Genomic DNA, 19,819 nt, shown 5'->3' with positions numbered 1-19,819 from the left:
AGTAAAATAAATCCTAATAATAATTAATATTAATAATAATATAATAATAAAAATAATAAATAGTAAACTAGTCAAGACTCAATAGTATAATAAATCCTAATAATAATATGAATAATAATGTAATAAACAGTAAAATATATTCTATTAATAATAAATAATCTAATATTAATAAAAAGAAAATAAATCCTAATAATTAAAATTATATTAATAATATAATAATAGTAATAAACTAAAGCCTAATAACATTAATAAATAATAATTAATATGAGTAATAAAAGGAAAATAAATCCTAATAATTAATAATCATTTATATTAATAATGTAAGAATAGTAATAAAAGGAATAAAAGGAATAAAAAGCCCCCCGGTGGTGTAGTGGGTTAAAGCCTTGTGCCGGCAGGACTGAAGAGTGACTGGTCGCAGGTTTGAATCCGGGGAGAGGCGGATGAGTTCCCTCTATTAGCTCCAGCTCCTCATGCGGGGACATGAGAGAAGCCTCCCACAAGGATGATACAGCATCAAAAATCATCCAAGCGTCCCCTGGGCAACTCTCACAACAGGAGCAGTTGCTCCTGACACGACAAAAAAATAAAAAATAAAATAAAAGGAAAATAAATCCTAATAATAAATAATCTAAAATTAATAAGAAAAAGAAAATAAATCCTAATAATAATTAATATAATAATAGAAATAAATAGTAAACTAAATCCTAATAATTGATATTAATAATAATGTAATAAAAAGTAATAAATAGTAAACTAAATCCTAATAATAATTAATAATAATAGGAATAAATCCTGATAATAATTAATAATCATTTATATTAATAATGTAATAATAGTAATAAAAGGGAAATAAATCCTAAAATTAATAATCATTAATATTAATATAATAATAGTAGTAAAAATAGTATAATAAATCCTTATAGTAATAATAGTAATAAAAGGAAAATAAATCCTAATAATAATCGTTACTATTAATATTAATATATTAGTAGTAGTAATAAATAGTATAATAAATCATTATAGTAATAATAACGTAATAGTAAGAGTATTAAAAGGAAAATAAATCCTTATAGTAATAATAATGTAATAGTAAGAGTATTAAAAGGAAAATAAATCCTAATAATCAATAATCATTATTATTAATGCTATAATAATGGTAATAGAGGAAAAATAAATCCTAATAATAATAATATCATTATTAATACTAAAATAATAGTAATAAGTAGTAAAATAAATACGAGTACTAATAATTATAATGTAATAATAGATAGTAAACTAAATCCGGAGAGTAATTCTGATTAATAGTAAAAGCAATCCTAACAACAGGAGCAGGAGCAGGAGCGTGAACCCAACAGTAGGAAGACTCGGGACTAAGTGAGCTCGCTTGGCTGAGCCCGAGGAGGAGTTTCGTTTTCCTGCCTGAGTTTCGTTTTTCCGCGGGTGGAAACGGAAAGCGCCGCGCGCTTCGGGGGCTGCTCTCCCCCCGCCCCCCCCCCACCCCCGAGGAGCCGCATAAAAGGCGCGCCTGTCAGACGCCCGGCACTTCGGGAACGGGAGGCGCGATTGGAGGCAGAAGAGCAGAGCAGAGCAGAGCAGAGCAGAGCGGAGCGGAGCGGAGCGGAGCGGAAGATTGCGAGTTCGAATCCAGCCATGGTGAGTGACGCTCTTGCCCAGGGACTGAAAGTCAGTGGGGAAAGGCAGAGGAGGAGGAGGAAGCAGCAGCTCCCCTTCACTTGGCCCAGCTCCAGGCCTGCGAAGGGCTCGCTTCAAGCCACGACTCCCAAGACCTCATCGCCTTGAGCCAGGGCAGTTCATCGCGGTACCAAACTGCGTTAACTCTGTAGTGTAGACGCGTCACTGGAAGGAAACGTGACAATTCCCTATTGAGCACCAATTGCCAATGTAGGGCTGCTAAGGCCCCCACTACGTTGCCATATAACATCCAGATTATCTGCCGGATTATATGGCAGTGTAGACTCGGATAATCCAGTTCATATAAAATCCATATAAAATCAGGTTTATCTGCTTTGTACCGGATTATATGGCAGTGTAGACTCGGATAATCCTGTTCATATAAAATCCATATAAAATCCAGATTATCTGCTTTGTACCGGATTATATACCAGTGTAGACTCGGATAATCCAGTTCATATAAAATCCAGATTATCTGCTTTGTACCGGATTATATGGCAGTGTAGACTCGGATAATCCCGTTCATATAAAATCCGTATAAAATCCAGATTATCTGCTCTGTACCGGATTATATACCAGTGTAGACTCGGATAATCCAGTTCAAAGCAAGTAGTGTGGTTGTCAGCTTGGATAAACCTGGATTACATAGCAGTGCAGAAGGGTTCCTGAGTCGACACTGCCATTTAATCCAGGTCAAAGTAGATAATCTGGGTTTTATATGGCAGTGTAGACTCGGATAATCCAGTTCAAAGCAGGTAGTGTGGATTCTCTTCCTGCATAAACCTGGATTATATGACAGAGCAGAAGGGGCCTGAGTCTACACTGCTATGTAATCCAGTTCAAAGTAGTAAATCTGGGTTTTATATGACAGTGTAGACTCGGATAATCCAGTTCAAAGCAGGTAGTGTGGTTGTCAGTTTGGATAAACCTGGATTATATAGCAGTGCAGAACGGGCCTGAGTCGACTCTGCCATATAATCCAGTTCAAAGCAGATAGTGTGGATTTTCTTCTTACATAAACCTGGATTATATGACAGAGCAGAAGGGGCCTGAGTCTACACTGCCATATAATCCAGTTCAAAGTAGATAATCTCGGTTTTATATGGCAGTGTAGAAAGCCTGAATCCAAGATGAACCCATGGGCAAAAAAAAATTCCACCCAAATTGTCGAAGCTTTCTTGGCCAGAATCACAGGGTTGTTGTAGGTTTTTTGGGCTGTATGGCCATGTTCTAGAAGCATTCTCTCCTGACATTTCGCCTGCATCTATGACAAGCATCCTCAGAGGTTGTGAGGTCTGTTAGAATCTAGGAAAATTGGGTTTCTATATTTGTGGAATGTCCAGGCTGGGAGAAAGAACTCTTGTCTGTTGGAGGTAGGTGTAATGTTGCTATTTTTAGTACTATTATTATATTATTATTCATATTGACTATTATTAATTATGATTTATTTTCAGTTTATTAGTATTACTACATCATTTATTAGTATTATTAGGATTTATCTTACTATTTATTACTATTATTACATTTTATTATTTATTTATTTAATTATTTTTATTCAGATTTTTTTTAAACTAGGCTTGCCACAGATGCAGGCGAAACATCAGGAAAGAATGCTACTAGAATATGGCCATACAGCCTGAAAAACCTACAACAATCCTCCCAAATTATTCATAAACAACAACAATAATGATTATAATAATATCATTATGCAACACAGTTTATGTTCCTGGGTTAGAAATGTCATTTCCTGATTGGTTTGGTCATAGAAACATGGGCAAAGTGGATTACACTGCCAAATATATTACCCACCTCTCCTTGCTGCTCAAGGTGGGGTACAACATCATTATTTATCTGGGTTGTTTTTCAGGCTGTATGGCCATGTTCCAGAAGCATTCTCTCCTGACATTTCTCCTGCATCTATGGCAGGCATCCTCAGAGGTTGTGACTGCACAGCCTCTGAGGATGCCTGCCATAGATGCAGGAGAAACGTCAGGAGAATATGCTTCTGGAACATGGCCATACAGCCCGAAAAACTTACAACAACCCAGTTGTAAATGTAATAATCTATATAAATAAAAATGTAATGTTGGTTTTTGGGATTAACAGAACTCAAAAACCAGTGGGCGAAATGACACCCAATTTGGACACAAGACACCTAACAACCCAATGTATGTCCTTCAAGCAAAAAAAAAAAAAAAAAAGATTGACATTTGGGAGATGTAGTTTCTGGGATTTATAGTTCACCTGCAATCAAAGAGCATTCTGAACCCCACCAACGATGGAATCGAACCAAACTTGGCACACAGTTCTCCCATGACCAACAGAAAATACTGGAAGGGTTTGGTGGGCAGTGCCCTTTGGTTTTGGAGTTGTAGTTCACCTACATCCCAAGATCACTGTGGACTCAAACAATGATGGATCTGGACCAAACTCCACGCGAATACTCAATATGCCCAAATGTGAACACTGGTGGAGTTTGGGGAAAAGAAACCTTGACATTTGGGAGTTGTAGTTGCTGGGATTTATAGTTCACCTACAAGCACAGAGCATTCTGAACCCCACCAATGATAGAATTGGGCCAAACCTCCCACACAGAACCCCCATGTGGGCCACAGCAACGCGTGGCAGGGGACGGCTAGTAACAGAATAGAGTAAAATAATAAATGTAATAATAGAGTAAAATCATAATAATAATAATAATAATAATAATAATACAATTAAATAATAAATAATCTTGACTTGAGTATAAGCCGAATGGGACTTTTTCAGCCTAAAAAAAGGGCTGAAAAATTAGGCTTAAACTCGAGTATATACAGTATTATCTCTGTGTCTATCCATCCATCTATTTCTCTCCCCAATACTTCTATTGACCTATCTATCTGTCCTCTATGCACAGGCACAAGTATCCACAGGTTGAGCATCCACAAAATCAACTGTCCAGGGATTGAAAAACATATCTTCCAATATTCCTTTCCAACTCCTAAATTGTTCACATAGGAATATGGGAACTATAGTGTGTGGATTCTGGGTCCACAGACTCCAGCATTCCCATCTATGGGGTGCCATTGTATCGTATGGGACGGGAGCCTCCTCAGAGGTTGGTGGTCAAGGGCCAGATAATGGAACAGAAGAGGCAGGAAAGGGAAAGGCAGCACCGAAGAGATAAAGAGGGAGCAAAGGGATATCTGGCTGTTCCAAAGGGATCCCAGTCTCTTAAAGCTAAATTATGGAGATGAAAGGGAAAAGGCAGCACAGATGAGGTAAAGAGGCAGCAAAGGGATATCTGGCTATTCCAAAGGGATCCCTGTCTCTAAAGGCCAGACAATACTAACCAAATGTCTTGGTTTGAAAGTGTGCCCCTCTTTCATCCCCATAGGCTATGAGTCTGCACTTCAAGTTGCTGACGGGTGAGGTGATCCCAGCCTATTTATTTATTCATTTATTTATTTACGACAGCCTATTTATTTATTTACGACATTTATATGCCGCCCTTCTCACCTCGAAGGGGACTCAGAGCGGCTTACAAGTAACAAGTCAATACCATATATTATATTATTACCATAGCACCATCTTAATATTATATATTACATTGTACTATAACATTATACCATAATCTGATTAGTAATATTACATTTAATATCAAATATATAATTATAATATGTTAGTATTAGTAGTATTAGATTGTATTATCAATATTATATGTCTATACAATATATTATATTATAGGGTTGTTGTAGGTTTTTTCGGGCTATATGGCCATGGTCGAGAGGCATTCTCTCCTGACGTTTCGCCTGCATCTATGGCAAGCATCCTCAGAGGTAGTCACTACCTCTGAGGATGCTTGCCATAGATGCAGGCAAAACGTCAGGAGAGAATGCCTCTCGACCATGGCCATATAGCCCCAAAAAACCTACAACAACCCAGTGATTTCGGCCATGAAAGCCTTCGACAATACATTATATTATATTATATTATATTATATTATATTATATTATATTATTATATTGTTAAGGTCATATTATGGAGATGAAGGGGAAAGGCGACACAGAAGAGGCAAAGAGACAGCACGGGGATATTCCAAAGGGATCCCCCCCCCCCCGCCTGTTAAGGCCAGATTATTGAGACAAAGGCGAAAGGCAGCACAGAAGAAGTAGAGGCAGCAAAGGGATATCTAGCTATTCCAAAATGATCACCGACTCTTAAAGCCAGGTTATGGAGACGAAAGGGAAAGGCAGCACAGAAGGGGTAAAGAGGGAGCACAGAGGTATCTGGCTATTCCAAAGGGATCCCTGTCTCTAAAGGCCAGACAATACTAACCAAATGTCCTGGTTTGAAAGTGTGCCCCTCTTTCATCCCCATAGGCTATGAGGCTTCACTTCAAGTTGCTGACGGGTGAGGTGCACACCCTGACCGTCTCACCGAACCACACCATTTGGGAGGTGAAGGTCCTGCTGGAGCGCAAGATGGGGTGCCGTCGCTACCACCAGAAGCTGGCGCCTCCAGTAGGCAGCGGCCTCATCCTGAATGATTCCAATTCGGTTGCGGGCTGCGGGCTGCACTCGGGAGACACCCTCGCCCTCCTGGTCAAGCTGGAGGAGCCCATTACCATCTACCTGCGCAACGACCGCGGCAACCTCCGCACCTACGAAGTCATGCCCTCCGAGGTGGTCGCCGACTTCAAGATCCGGGTCCAGCTGAAGGAGCATGTCCAGCCGGGCCAGTACTGGCTCCTCTACGAAGGCAAGCCCATGGAGAACGGCACCATGGCCGACTATGGCATCGCTCCCGAGGGCACCATCTACCTGAACCTGCGCGTCCGCGGGGGATGAGGAGCCCAAGGGCCCAGGGAGAGCCACCTGAGGGTCCAGACGGACCCCAAAGTCTTTACTCAGAATTGCAATAGCTTCTTGTGTTGTGTTGTCACCCTTTTGAATTGAACTCCACAAAGATCTTTCTTTCACTGTAGGATGTTTTAGAAATGTAGCATCTTCAGGGCATCCCATTAAGACCTATCTATTGAATCCCTTTCCAAATTGAAACATATAGAAATGTGATTGTGTTAGGGCATCCAACAAAGACCTTCAATTGGACTCCTTTCCCTATAGAAAAGTATAGAAGTATCTGAGAAATGTAGCACCTTTAGGGCATCCCATTAAGACCTCTTTCCATATAGACATGTATAGAAATGTGATGGTGTTAGGGCATCCTACAAAGACCCTCCATTGGAACCCTTTGCCTATAAAAATGTATAGAATTGCCTTAGAAATGTACCACCGTTGGGCCATCCCATTGGAAGCCTTTTCACACAGAAATGTATAAAATCGTCTTAGAAATGTACCACCTTTAGGCCATCCCATTGGATCCCTTTCCCTATAGAAATGTATAGAATTGTCTTAGAAATGTACCACCTTTAGGACATCCCATTGGACCCCTTTCCCTATAGAAATGTATAGAATTGTCTTAGAAATGTACCACCTTTAGGCCATCCCATTGGACCCCTTTCCCTATAGAAATGTATAGAATTGTCTTAGAAATGTACCACCTTTAGGACATCCCATTGGACCCCTTTCCCTATAGAAATGTATAGAATTGTCTTAGAAATGTAGCACTTTTAGGTCTTCCCACTGGACCACTTTCCACACACAAATGTATAGAATAGTCTTAGAAATGTAGCTCCTTTAGGTCATCCCATTAGGACCCCTCCATTGGACCTCTTTCCCTATGTAATGTATAGAATTGTCTTAGAAATGTAGTTCCTTTAGACCACCCCATTTAGACTCCTCCAATAGACCCCTTTCCACATAGAAATGTATAGAAATGTGATGGTGTTAGGACATCCTACAAAGACCCTCCATTGGACCCTTTTCCCTATAGAAATGTATAGAAGTCTCTTAGAAATGTAGCACCTTTAGGCTATCCCATTGGACCCCTTTCCACATAGAAATGTATAGAATTGTCTTAGAAATCTAGCACTTTTAGGCCATCCCATTAGAACTCCTCCAATGGACCCCTTTCCCTATAGAAATGTCTAGAAGTCTTTTAGAAATGTAGCACCTTTAGACCATCCCATTGGACCCCTTTCCACATAGAAATGTATAGAATTGTCTTAGAAATGTAGCACCTTTAGATCATCCCACTGGACCCCTTTCCCTATAGAAATGTCTAGAAGTCTCTTAGAAATGTAGCACCTCCAGGCCATCCCATTAGGACCCCTCCATTGATCCCCTTTCCACATAGAAATGTATAGAAATGTGGTGTTAGGACATCCTACAAAAATTGGACCCTTTTCCCTATAGAAAGGTATAGAAGTCTCTTAGAAATGTAGCTCCTTTAGGCTATCCCATTGAACCCCCCACTGAACCCCTTTCTCTATAGAAAAATATAGAAGTGTCTTAGAAATGTAGCACTTTCAGGGCCTCCTACCAAAGACTAGATAAAAAAAATCCACTTAAAAGATGTGTTTAGAAATGTGATGGTATTAGGGCATCCGAAAAAGACCCCCTCAATTGAACCCCTTTCAATATAGAAACATATAGAAATCTCTTAGAAATGTTGAATTGTTTGAGCATCCTACGAAGACCCCCTCCATTGGACCTCTTTTCATATGGAAACATATAGAAATGTTATTGTTGAAGGTTTTCATCGCTGGAATCGCTGGGTTGTTGTAGGTTTTTTGGGCTGTATGGCCATGTTCTAGAAGCATTCTCTTCTGATGTTTCGCCTGCATCTGTGGCAAGCATCCTCAGAGGTTGTGGAGGATGCTTGCCACAGATGCAGGCGAAACGTCAGGCGAGAATGCTTCTAGAACATGGCTATACAGCCCAAAAAACGTACAACAACCTATAGAAATGTTGTTTCTGGAGATGCACTCTGTTTCCATTCCAACCAATATTATTGACCAGTTTTCCTCTTCCCCCATCTTTGAATCCTATTATTATTATTGTTGTTGTTACTGTTATTACTGTTATTGTTGCTGTCCCATCAGCTGACTTGGGAACCTTTAGGACCAAGCTGTTAACATCAAATGGGATTTTGACAACAAACTGTGATGTTTTGTGGCTGTGTTTGTGTTGTACGCATTGTCCGCAACTTTACCAACTTTCAATAAAATCAGATCTAATTCAAGTCTTTTCTCTTGAAGTTTTCTGTGGGTTTGCGGGGAGTACGTACTGGCAAGGTTTAGGCCAGTGGTTCTCAACTTGTGGATTCCCAGGTGTTTTGGCCTATAGCTCCCAGAAATCCCAGTCAGTTTACCAGCTGTTGGGATTTGAAGGCCAAAACATCTGGGGACCCACAGGTTGAGAACCACTGGTTTAGGCTTTGCTGCCATGGGGTGAGCCCATCGGGACCCATTCCTCTCCAAAGCTTCCTTAAATAATAATAATAATAATAATAATAATAATAATAATAATAATAAGCTTTATTTGTACCCCGCTACCATCTCCCAAGGGACTCAGTGCGGCTTACATGAGGCCGAGCCCAAATACAACAACAATACAAGCAATTAAAACAAAACATAGACAATAAAATAACGAAACATTAACAATAAGACAACACACAGTTAAAAACGACGGGAAGGCCAAATGTAAAATTAAAATTGAGAATAATGCTGGAACATGGGCAAAAAAGTGATGGGGCATTTGTGGAAAACATACAAGCAGACCTAAAACAATGTAAAGTGCTTTAGAGGACAAAGTGCAATGGAATCATTATTCTGGGAAGGCACACTGGAACAACCACGTCTTCAAGCTCCTCCTAAAGACTGCCAGAGTTGGGGCCTGCCTGATGTCCTTAGGGAGTGAGTTCCAGAGTCCAGAGTCCTTGGCTTACTTTGGGACGGCCACTTTCCCTTTCCGAAAATCCGTTTGTCACTGATCCCCATTGAACATCAGTGTTAGATTTCTAATTCATCCCAATGTTTGGGGATATATTTGAGACATATGCGGGGTATATTTGGGATGCCCAGAAAGGTGCCATTCAGTAAAGATGGCACTTGTTACTTACTGCTGTGCCTGGGCACGTTGAGTGTTATATGTGTCTGATGGTTTACAAAGGAGTGAATATGTGGGAGAAAGACATTTTGGAAGTGCGAGACCGGTGGAGAGGAGGAATCCGGGCGACAGCTGGCACTTGTGGGCATCCACATTGAGGGGCTGTCGGAATTGCATTGCCACCTGATGCCCACAGAGGGCAGCCTGCCCCGGCCTAGCATTCCTGCCCCAAGGGAGGCCAACGCATGGGAGGCGTTCCATCTGCAGCAGAGAAAGCCGCTGCTCTTCTGCACAAAGCAGCATGTAGAGGAGGAGAAAGCGCTTAGCAGCAGGCAAGGAAAGCCTGAGGGATGCCATCCTGGCGACTGGGAAAGGGAACTCCTCTTTGCCACCTAAAAGGGGTCATGAGGGGCTGCTGGAGCGCTTTCTGGGAATTCTGGAGCTATGAGACCCCCAAAGTGATTGTGGTGCGGAACCGGCACCTGGGGCTCATCTACCGACTGGTCCAGCTCCTCATCCTGGTCTACTTCATTTGGTAAGTGGTCCCTCGCTGCCCGCTTGGGGGCAAGATGAAGAAAGAAAGGTACCAGCCGGGGCTCCTGGGTCTGCAAAGGGGGTCTGCTTTGGTTTCTGGTCCGAACGGGAGAGGACTGGCTTACCACACATCTATGTCAACTCTTGGGTCGCTGTACATCCGTGCCAACTTCACGGCTTTTGCAACAAATCTGCATACGTCTTTCATGCCTAAAGGTTGGGCACCCTCTCCTCCAATCCTGAGTTCAAAATAGAGATAAAAAGGGGGAAAATGCTGGAAACCCCAGTTTGCCCTCCACTTTTTCAAATAAAAATGGCAGGGGAAAAGGGAACATTTTGAATGATGAATAAGACGTTGAAGATTTTACCCTATTTATTCCCTCCATGTGGCTTCTCAAAATTAGCTGAGAAGCAAGGTTGTCCCTAGTAGAGGATCGTTCCCAGTCTCCTTTTTCTTAGGGTTTTTTGCTTCAGGGAAAGTGTGTGCCAGGAAAAGACGGGCACATGCTGTAACCCGTTAACATTGGTGACAGGTACGTCTTCATCGTCCAGAAAGGCTACCAAGAGAGCGAATCTGGCCCGGAGAGCTCCGTCATCACCAAAGTCAAGGGCGTCACCCGCTCCCAAAGCAAGGTTTGGGATGTGGAGGAGTATGTGAAACCCCCAGAGGTAAGGGGGCAAAGCGGGCACCAGGCAGGCCAGGGGAAGGCTCGCCCGAGTGGCTGTGGAGAGGGCACAAATGCAAGGCTTGCTTGGAAACTCTCTCCTTAAAACATCTAATGTCTCAGAGGGAATTGTGGCTGCTTTTGCCACCCTTAGGTTTCCCGGTGCCCTCTGAACCTCACTGCTAGTGTATACCGTAATAGTCATGACTTAATCCTGGGATCTCAAATGGGCACTTTGCAAAGGATCAGCTCCCAATGCGAGACCCAGCTTGTCAGCATTGATTAAGCTAACCTTTGGGGCTCCCTTTGGAAGTGGGGAGTGAATGGTGCCATTCTGATGCAACAAAACAAACCTTGCCAACCTCAAAATGGATTATTTACAATGCAGAGCAAGGTGGGCACTTTATCCTCTGATCCTGGATCTTCATTGCAGGGTGGCAGCGTTTTCAGCATCATTACCCGGGTCCAATTGACCCCTTCACAGACTCAGGATGCTTGCCCAGAGGTAAGAGAAAAGAAAGTGGGCTTGGGTTGCCCGCTATCCAAATTTAATGCATTCCTAGAAGGGTAGATATAACACCTTGAGGTCTCCAAAGTTATCAACTGAAACAATTGATTGGGAAAGTCTTGGTGCCAAAAAAGATTGGGTTGGATCATTCAGCTGTTCCCAATCCCCCAAAAGTTTTGCGTTTGCCCACTCTGAGTTTTGCCAACTCTCAGATCCAAACGCCAGCCTGTCTCCTTCTTACAGAATCCCAGGGCTTTGTGTCGCTCCAGCCGTGAGTGTGTTGCTGGTGAGATGGACATGCTGGGCAATGGTGAGCAGTTGGGTTAGGGTGGCAAGACCCACCTGGAGTCTTTAGGGGGATGTCTTGTTCAGTCTACGCAAAAGAGTTGCCAGTCCTACATTTTGGCCCTCAAATAAGAGATGTTCCTAATTGCAAGGTTCACAATGCCAGTCTTATATTGGTCCTCAAAAAAGATATCCTTTATCATACCTGGCAACTGTACTGGGCCATTAAATCTTATTTTTAAAGTTAGTGCCGTCTTCCATATCTGAAGGTGGCAAACAGCAGAAAATAACAATCTCCTCCAATGCCAGACTGCCACCTCCCAGCTGCCCTTGGCTTTTGCTTCCACTGCCATATGCCAGAGATGGACGTGATGGGCATGAAGCTTGGAAGCGGCAGTAGATATGACTTGAGTTCCATGGAGACTTGAGTAGTGGGCACCAAAATGTTCCACTCCATGTCTTCTTCCCTCCAGGAGAGAAGACGGGGCATTGCGTGCCCTACAACCGCACCAAGAAGACCTGTGAGGTGAAGGCATGGTGCCCGGTGGAGAATGGCACAGCGCTCAGGTACAGTCCTGCTTGTAAGAGCCAGGGAAGAGAGCTCATAAGGCAGCAAGGATGAGAGTTGTAGTTCATTGGCAAGGGAAAGCCTGCCAACCTATACCAGTCTGCTAACCTCAGGAGGGATGTCTATGTGTGTGGTTTAATCTTTATTTGGCTTTGCTTTGCATTTTAGTGAGGATTTGTCAAAGATGGCGCCCAAGTTCACCATCCTGATCAAAAACAACATCCATTTTCCCCGCTTCCGCTTCTCCAAGTAAGAGGCCAGTGGGCATGGGGAGGGCAACACTGGCACACCACCATTGCGAGGGCAGTTTGGCCAGCGGTTTGGGTCCCTGTGAGTTGATGCCTGATGTGGTGGTCCTCAGATTCCTTGCATTAGCACTGCCCTCTTTGTGCCCACAGTGGGTCCCTAGGTTTCTAACCATTGCCCATCTCCCCTCCTCAGGGGGAACATCAAGGACAGCAAAGACGGCTACCTGCGGAACTGCTCCTTCAATGAAACCACCGACCTCTATTGCCCCATCTTTAAGCTGGGCTTCATCGTGGAGCAAGCAGGCGAGGACTTTGCTGCCTTGGCTGAAAAGGTAATCCTGGCCGGCGTAGCCTCGGAGAACTACTTTGCCCACGATCTCCCAGCCAACGTAGTGTAGACTTGGCTGGCGGGCTCAGTCTGCCTGAACAGTTTGGACTGAAACCCAGAGCGGGCCTAGTGCCCTCCCCCCAGCCAGAATGTGCCCATTCCAGGAAGCTGGCTGGCCTTTAATTGCCTTTCTCTTCACATCAATCAACCCTCATTGCTCTCCTGGGAAGGAGGAGAGGTTATTGGCTGCTTTGCTGAAGATGCCGGGTCTATTACATAGCCATCCCTGACCTGTAATGGACAGAAGCAGCTTCCCTGTAGGGCTGGAGCCCATAGCATTCCTTACAATAGAGAACTGGGGCATAAATAATAGTCCAAAGGCACCAGATTGCATCTAAAATTGGATGCTAAGCAGGTTCAGGTCTGGTTAGGACTTGGATGAGAGACCGCCAAGCATGTCAGAGCATAGCTCAGAGGAAGGAATGGACAAAACTACCTCTGGGAGGTTTCCAAGGACCATCTAGTCCATCCCCCTGCCATGCTGCTCGACTCAACCCAAGCACTCCTGAAAGAGAGCCACCCAATGAGAGTCAAGAGTTTTTTCTCATGTTTCAGTCACAGTAAGACATTTCCCTCAGATTATTTAATTGACTTGCTTGCTTGTAATTGACATTTCAAAGCAACAACAGCCCTGTAGCTTCCGGCAGGTCATTTGCTCAAAACACAAATTTCCTAGATTGAATGACTAGAAGAGGCAATGATTGCCACCAGAGTCTGTTGGGACACTTTCTGCCTGGTAATAGCTACTTTCTCAAATGACAGTTCTGGAGTCAAATGACAAGAGTCAGCTGAAACATTTGGAAGAACCAGAAGAGCTGTTCGATGGGTTGGAGACCATCTTCAACGGCCTCAAAAGAGCAGTGGGGTGGGTTTGTCTTTCAGGAGTGATGTAGCTGCATGGCTTTTGAGGGTTGGACTAGATGGCCCTTGGGGTCCCTTCTAACTTGATGTCATATGGAAATCCTTGTTCAGGGGCCCTGATGGAGAACTTCCCTTCCGCAGGGCGGGGTGATTGGGGTGATCATTAACTGGAACTGCAACCTGGATTTGCCGGACTCTGAATGCAACCCCCGATACTCCTTCCGCAGGCTGGACCCCAAGTGGGCCCAAGTCTCCTCTGGCTACAATTACAGGTAACCCAGCTTTTGCTTGAAACAGTCTGCCCCCACTTTGGGCAAAAGAGAATGTCACTTAAACAAACTGCTTCGCATTAACGCCTGGGTATGTTTTGCAAGGTTGACACTGGCATGCCTGGGTAAGTTTTGCACCCATTACCCAACTTTCTCATTTTTATTTTTTTGGAGCCAGGTTTGCTAAGTACTACCACTGCAAAGGGAAGAGCACCCGCACCTTGATCAAGGCCTACGGCATCCGCATTGATGTCATTGTGCATGGACAGGTATTGCATCCTGTTCTCAGCAGCATTTTGGCTTTTCTGGGTGGAGGAATGGGGTCTGAGTTGCGGCGTGATTGCCTCTCCTTCAGAAACGTAACACAAGGATGGAGCCTTAGAACAGGACAGCAACCAAACTCTACCCCTTCTGCATTGGAGTGCAATTCCCGTTGTTGCCAAGCACTGGTGCCACTGGAATCCACAGTCCAACCATCTAGAGCAGTGGTTCTCAACCTTCCTAATGCCATGATCCCTTAATACAGTTCCTCATGTTGTGATGACTCCCAACAATAACATTATTTTCGTTGCTACTTCAGAACTGTAATTTTGCTAATGTTCTGAATCGTAAACATCTAACGTCCCTACCCCGCCTTGGAGGCCCCTTGGGTGCCCAGACTGGCAAGGAAGTGGCTTCTAAGATGGGGAGTAGCGGAGGTGGCAAGGAGGAGGCTGCCGCCTCAGCGACCTTCTCCTCCTCGCCGCTTCAGCCGCTCCCCGCTCCTTCCTCGCCAGGCTGGGCACCAGGTTTGAGCCTCCAGCTTAGCGAGGAAGGGGTCTCCAAGGCAGGGGGCAGTGGAGGTGGCGAGGAGGAAGCCACTGTGAAGTAGGGACACTCCACCCACTCGAGAGGGTGGAGTGTCCCTACTTCGCTGATTTTCACTTATTGCAGGTGGTCCTGGAACAGAACACCCATGATAAGTGAACGAACACTGTACAATCAAAGATTTCATCCCACTGAACATGTCAAGTGTTTGGAAGTGTAGTTTTATCATACAGCTCAGGCATACTCCATTTTGAAATTAAATGGATGATTTTCCTACTTCTATCACACACTAGCAAACTATCCGTTTTATTTAGGAGTTCTCAGTTGACTGCCATCGCATCGTAGAGACTTGTTCCTGCCCACTTCCCCTCCCAGGTTCTCTTTGTGAAAACACCTCCTCTCCTGGAAAATTTGGCACAAATGCCTGATACGCCCAAATTTGAATACTGGTGGGGTTGGGATAGATTGATTTTGTCATTTGGAACTTGTAGTTGCTGGGATTTATAGTTCACCTACAATCAAAGAGCATTCTGAACTCCACCAACGATGGAATGAAACCAAACTTGGCACACAGAACTCCCATGACCAACAGAAAATACTGGAAGGGTTTGGTGGGCATTGACCTTGAGTTTTGGAGTTGTAGTTCACCTACATCCAGAGAGCACTGTGGGCTCAAACAATGATGGATCTGGACCAAACTTGGCATGAATACTCAATATGCCGAAATGTCAACACTGGTGGACTTTGGGGAAAACAGACCTTGACATTTGGGAGTTGTAGTTGCTGGGATTTATAGTTCACCTACAATCAAAGAGCACTGTGAACTCCACCTATAATAGAATTGAGCCAAACTTCACAGAACTCCCATGTGTTTTCTGATGGACTTTGGTGACCCCTCTGACACCCCCTTGCGACCCCCCCCCCCAAGTGTACTGGCCCGCAGGTTTAGAAATGCTGATCTAAGCAGGGGTTAGATCACACAGTCCTAGACACATGGGAAGTGTCCAACGTGTGATCCAATTCAACAGCCAGCATATTGTCTGCTGTGGACTCATCTTGTTGAGTTTCAAATACTACTACTACTACTACTACTACTACTAATAATAATAATAGTCCTGCAAAGGTAGTGGAAAATGAACACACAAAAACACTGTGGGACTTTCGAATTCAGACTTATGAAGTTTTGGAACACAATACACATCACGATTGTGGAAAAGAAAAAAGTTTGGATTATTGATGTTGCCATACTGGGTGACAGTAGCATTGAGGAAAAACAACAGGAAAAACCCAGTCGTTATCAGGGCCTCAAAATCGAACTGCAAAGGCTCTGGCATAAACCAGTACAGGTGGGTCCAGCGGTCATCGGCACACTGGGTGCCGTGCCAAAAGATCTCAGCCAGCATTTGGAAACAATAAATATTGATAAAATCATGATCAGTCAACTGCAAATGGCCACCTTACTTGGATCTGAGCACATCATTTGCAAATACATCACACAGTCCTAGACGCTTGGGAAGTGTTCGACTTTTTATTCTGTGATACGAAATCCAGCATATAGATCTAATTTGCTGTGACATACTGTGTTTTTGTGTCAGAATAATAATAATAATAATAATAATAATAATAATAATAATAATAATAGGAGCAACCCCAGGGTCACCCAGTCGAATCACATCAAAGCACTAACAGATGGCCATCCAACCCTAATAATAATAATAATAATAATAATAATAATAATAATACTTGGATCTGTGCGCATCATTCAAAAATATATCACAGTACTAGACGCTTGGGAAGTGTTCGACTTGATTTTGTGAAACGAAATCCAGCATATAGATCTTGTTTGCTGTGACATACTGTGCTTTTGTGTCAGAATAATAATAATAATAATAATAATAATAATAATAGCAGCATGGCACCATGGAGCCCTTCACTATCATTCACGGAGCCCCAAAGGCTCTACGGAGCACAATTTGAGAACCCGATCTAGAGAGCATTTGCTTGCTGACACTGGGTTTTCTGGCACCTTTTTTCCGCAGGCAGGGAAATTCAGTCCCATCCCCACCATCATCAACCTGGCGACGGCACTGACCTCAGTCGGAGTGGTGAGTAATCATTATTTATTAATTATTTATTTATTTACAGCATTTATATTCCGCCCTTCTCACCCCGCAGGGGACTCAGGGCGGATTACAGTGTACACATATATGGCAAACATTCAATGCCAATTTTGACATACAACATATACAGACATACACAGAGGCTATTTAACTTTTTCTGGTCGCCAGGGGAGCTGTCGCTTTCATCATCCATCTGCGACACTGATGAAGTACTTCCCCATTCCCTGCATGCTTTTTTACTGGAGTGCTTTGCTGGAGTCTTTTTTATGGCCTCATAAATTAGTTAATGTAGCCTCCCCACACTTTAAGGTGGTACCTAATTTTCCTACTTGACAGATGCAACTGTCTTTTGGGTTGTAAAGGTTGACAACAGGCTACACAATTGGTTGGAAACCCACTCCAACCCGGGCTGGTTTCGAACTCATGACCTTTTGGTCAGAGTGATCTTAATGCAGCTGTCACTCAGCCAGCTGCGCCACAATCCCGTTATAATTTATTTTGGATGGCAGACTGTATCACGACAACAGATTTGTCCCCAAGAGTCAGGGATCTTTTAGCTGGTGCATATTCTGTAGGATGATGGTGTCTTCTTGTGAAGCAGCAGCTGGTGATGGAAATCCTGTCTGGCTTCCAATCAGAAGCAAGATCTCCCTTGCAAACCCTTGTTAGGAATCTAAGAGTTAGCAAATTGATGTTTTGTTTGCCAAGACAGGTCTTCGTTTCTTTGCATGGAGTTGAACTCTCATCTCCTCTTCTCTCTCGGCAGGGATCCTTCCTGTGTGACTGGATCTTATTGACCTTCATGAACAAGGACGAGGTGTACAGCTCCCGCAAGTTTGACCAGGTACGGGGCCCGCGGGGTGCAGACTGGGCCCTGGCAGCCGGAAATGCCAACCCAAACGCCACACCTCCCCTCTTTCCGCTCTCTTCCCTTATTTACAGATTGCCACACTCGCCCAAGAGGCACTGAAAATGGACTCCGGCACCACCACCATGGCCTCCTCGCCCATCGGCTCCAAAACTCCCGTCCCACTCTGAGACCCACAGCTGGCATCTCTCCATTTCTGTCAGGGCTGCTTTTGCATTGTGTCATCCAACCTCCTTCCCAGTAAATAAAATTCTGTCAGGCATTCAGGTGACAAGAGACTGGTCTCATTTTCACTGTTATATACTCTCAGTTATTTCCATAGATAAAACAACCCCTATGGGGCTGCTGGGGTGTTACATGGCATCCCAGCTATGGCACATCAGTCACTCCACTTACATGCATGGTGGTAAGTGGAGTGATTGATGTGCCATAGCTGGATGGGCACTGGTGAGCCTTGGAGTGAGCCTTAGGTACATCTGGCCACAGGTTGTGATGTAGGACCTTGGCCTATTGAAGATTTCAGGAACCTCTGTTGCAGTTCAAGGTATCCTGGTTGGCACAGTTTATGTACCACCTGGTTGGCACAACAGAACACCAAGTCTTATGAAGAACAGCTTGGGGAATGGGGCATATTTCACTTGGAGAAGTCATAAGGTACCCATTTTAAAATATCCCTTTGAAGCTTGTTTTTCTACGACTCCAGAGAGGGGCACGTGAACCAGTGGATTCCATGGAAACATGAACAAGACCTTGGTGGTGGAAGTACTTGAGAGTACAAGAGCGGGAGAGGGGGAGGGGAAGGCTCTCCTTTTAGAGAGGTCTTGAAACAGAAGTAAAATGGACTTTTTTCGGGGGTGTTTTAGTGGTCGATTCCTGCCGGAGGTTGGATCTACTTTGGGCTTGAATGTCCCATCCAATTCTGAAATCTTATGACCACACTGCACCTGGCAAAGTGTCTCTAAGCCCACCCAAAGATCGAAACCTTTGCCCTGGTACGATACCCATCATAGGTGGTATTTTCCCCAGTACCCTTACCTCACTGAAGGGGAGAGTGTGGAAAGACCTTTCCTCTCCCTTCCTTTGGTGCGCAGAGGATCGGAGAGGCTACAAGTCAGTGTTGTGGCCTGGCTAGGCTAAGTGCTTGTTGAGAGACTAATAAGTCAATTATACAGGAAAAAAAGAAGACGCGCCAAAGAGATGGAGTGAAGTGTAGCCTCTTTCTTCAGCTAATCCAATTGCTTGGCTCTCTCCGGCTCCTGCAAATCCCAATCCATTACCAGCTTTAACCCCAGCAGAGAAAGCCATCAAGGATCCCCTTCCCAAACACAATGATGATCAAACATCAGAGTCCAAGGGGAGGAAATGAATGCAGCAAAGACCCCTGAACAAATGAACGGGAGCTAATGGCACGGCCAGAGATCGCACTGGCGATAAATCATTGGCTATTAGCGGGAACGGTTCAAAAGGCAGCAAATGGGGAAGAAGAGAAGGGGGAAGAGGGGAGACAATGCCAGGCACTTTGGGCTGTTTTTTCAGGGCAGTGCCAACGCAGGCACCCCTTTTTAATCATGCATATCCTTCAGTCTGGGAAGGCAGGTGGTAGACCAAAACGATTGGGCATCAATAGGATCATGGGTGTCCACAATGTGATTAGAGTCAGGTTACACGACTGCTTTAGGGCAGGCTCAGGTTGCCCGCTTTGAATCAGTCTGAGCCTCCCCAGTGCATGAAAGCCAAGAGCAGATCCAGAAGTGAAGCCGTTGTGCCAGCCTCCTGCTTGGCAAGGAGAGGCGCCAAGCAGAAAGGCGGCCCCCCTTTTTAATAGCAAGCTAGGCAACGTCCGTACACATATGCGGGCACAATCTTGGAAGATGCCTGCCCTAGATGCAGGCAAAACGTCAGGAGAGAATGCTTCTGGAACATGGCCATACAGCCCGAAAAACTTACAACCTGGTGATTCTAGCCATGAAAGCCTTCGACAACAAAACTGTTGGTAGTTGCAGGAACCCTAG

General features: G+C 44.2%; 2 protein-coding genes across 2 annotated transcripts; both read left to right on the top strand.

Moving 5' to 3' along the window:
* Positions 1-1,419: 1,419 nt before the first annotated feature.
* On the top strand, positions 1,420-8,119 carry ISG15 (ISG15 ubiquitin like modifier). The gene is made up of 3 exons (XM_067473307.1): positions 1,420-1,592; positions 1,623-1,656; positions 6,057-8,119. The coding sequence occupies exons 2-3, from the start codon at positions 1,654-1,656 to the stop codon at positions 6,522-6,524; spliced, it is 471 nt and encodes a 156-aa protein (XP_067329408.1). The 5' UTR covers positions 1,420-1,592; positions 1,623-1,653; the 3' UTR covers positions 6,525-8,119.
* Positions 8,120-10,000: 1,881 nt separating this feature from the next.
* Positions 10,001-18,058, top strand: P2RX2 (purinergic receptor P2X 2). Its single transcript, XM_060784059.2, has 12 exons — positions 10,001-10,221; positions 10,754-10,889; positions 11,319-11,390; positions 11,637-11,703; positions 12,152-12,245; positions 12,415-12,495; positions 12,688-12,826; positions 13,885-14,015; positions 14,191-14,281; positions 16,859-16,924; positions 17,706-17,783; positions 17,882-18,058. The coding sequence occupies exons 1-12, from the start codon at positions 10,037-10,039 to the stop codon at positions 17,975-17,977; spliced, it is 1,236 nt and encodes a 411-aa protein (XP_060640042.2). The 5' UTR covers positions 10,001-10,036; the 3' UTR covers positions 17,978-18,058.
* Positions 18,059-19,819: the final 1,761 nt, after the last annotated feature.

Source organism: Anolis sagrei, chromosome X (assembly GCF_037176765.1).
Source record: "Anolis sagrei isolate rAnoSag1 chromosome X, rAnoSag1.mat, whole genome shotgun sequence".
NCBI classification, from domain to species: domain Eukaryota; kingdom Metazoa; phylum Chordata; class Lepidosauria; order Squamata; family Dactyloidae; genus Anolis; species Anolis sagrei.
This window is presented reverse-complemented; position numbering and strand designations above follow the sequence as displayed.

Coding starts and splice junctions, on each gene's coding strand:
- P2RX2 (XM_060784059.2), top strand. CDS start 10,037: ATGCCATCCTGGCGACTGGGAAAGGGAACTCCTCTTTGCCACCTAAAA. Junction 14,016..14,190: donor TCCTCTGGCTACAATTACAG/GTAACCCAGCTT, acceptor TTTTGGAGCCAG/GTTTGCTAAGTACTACCACT. Junction 16,925..17,705: donor CACTGACCTCAGTCGGAGTG/GTGAGTAATCAT, acceptor CTCTCTCGGCAG/GGATCCTTCCTGTGTGACTG.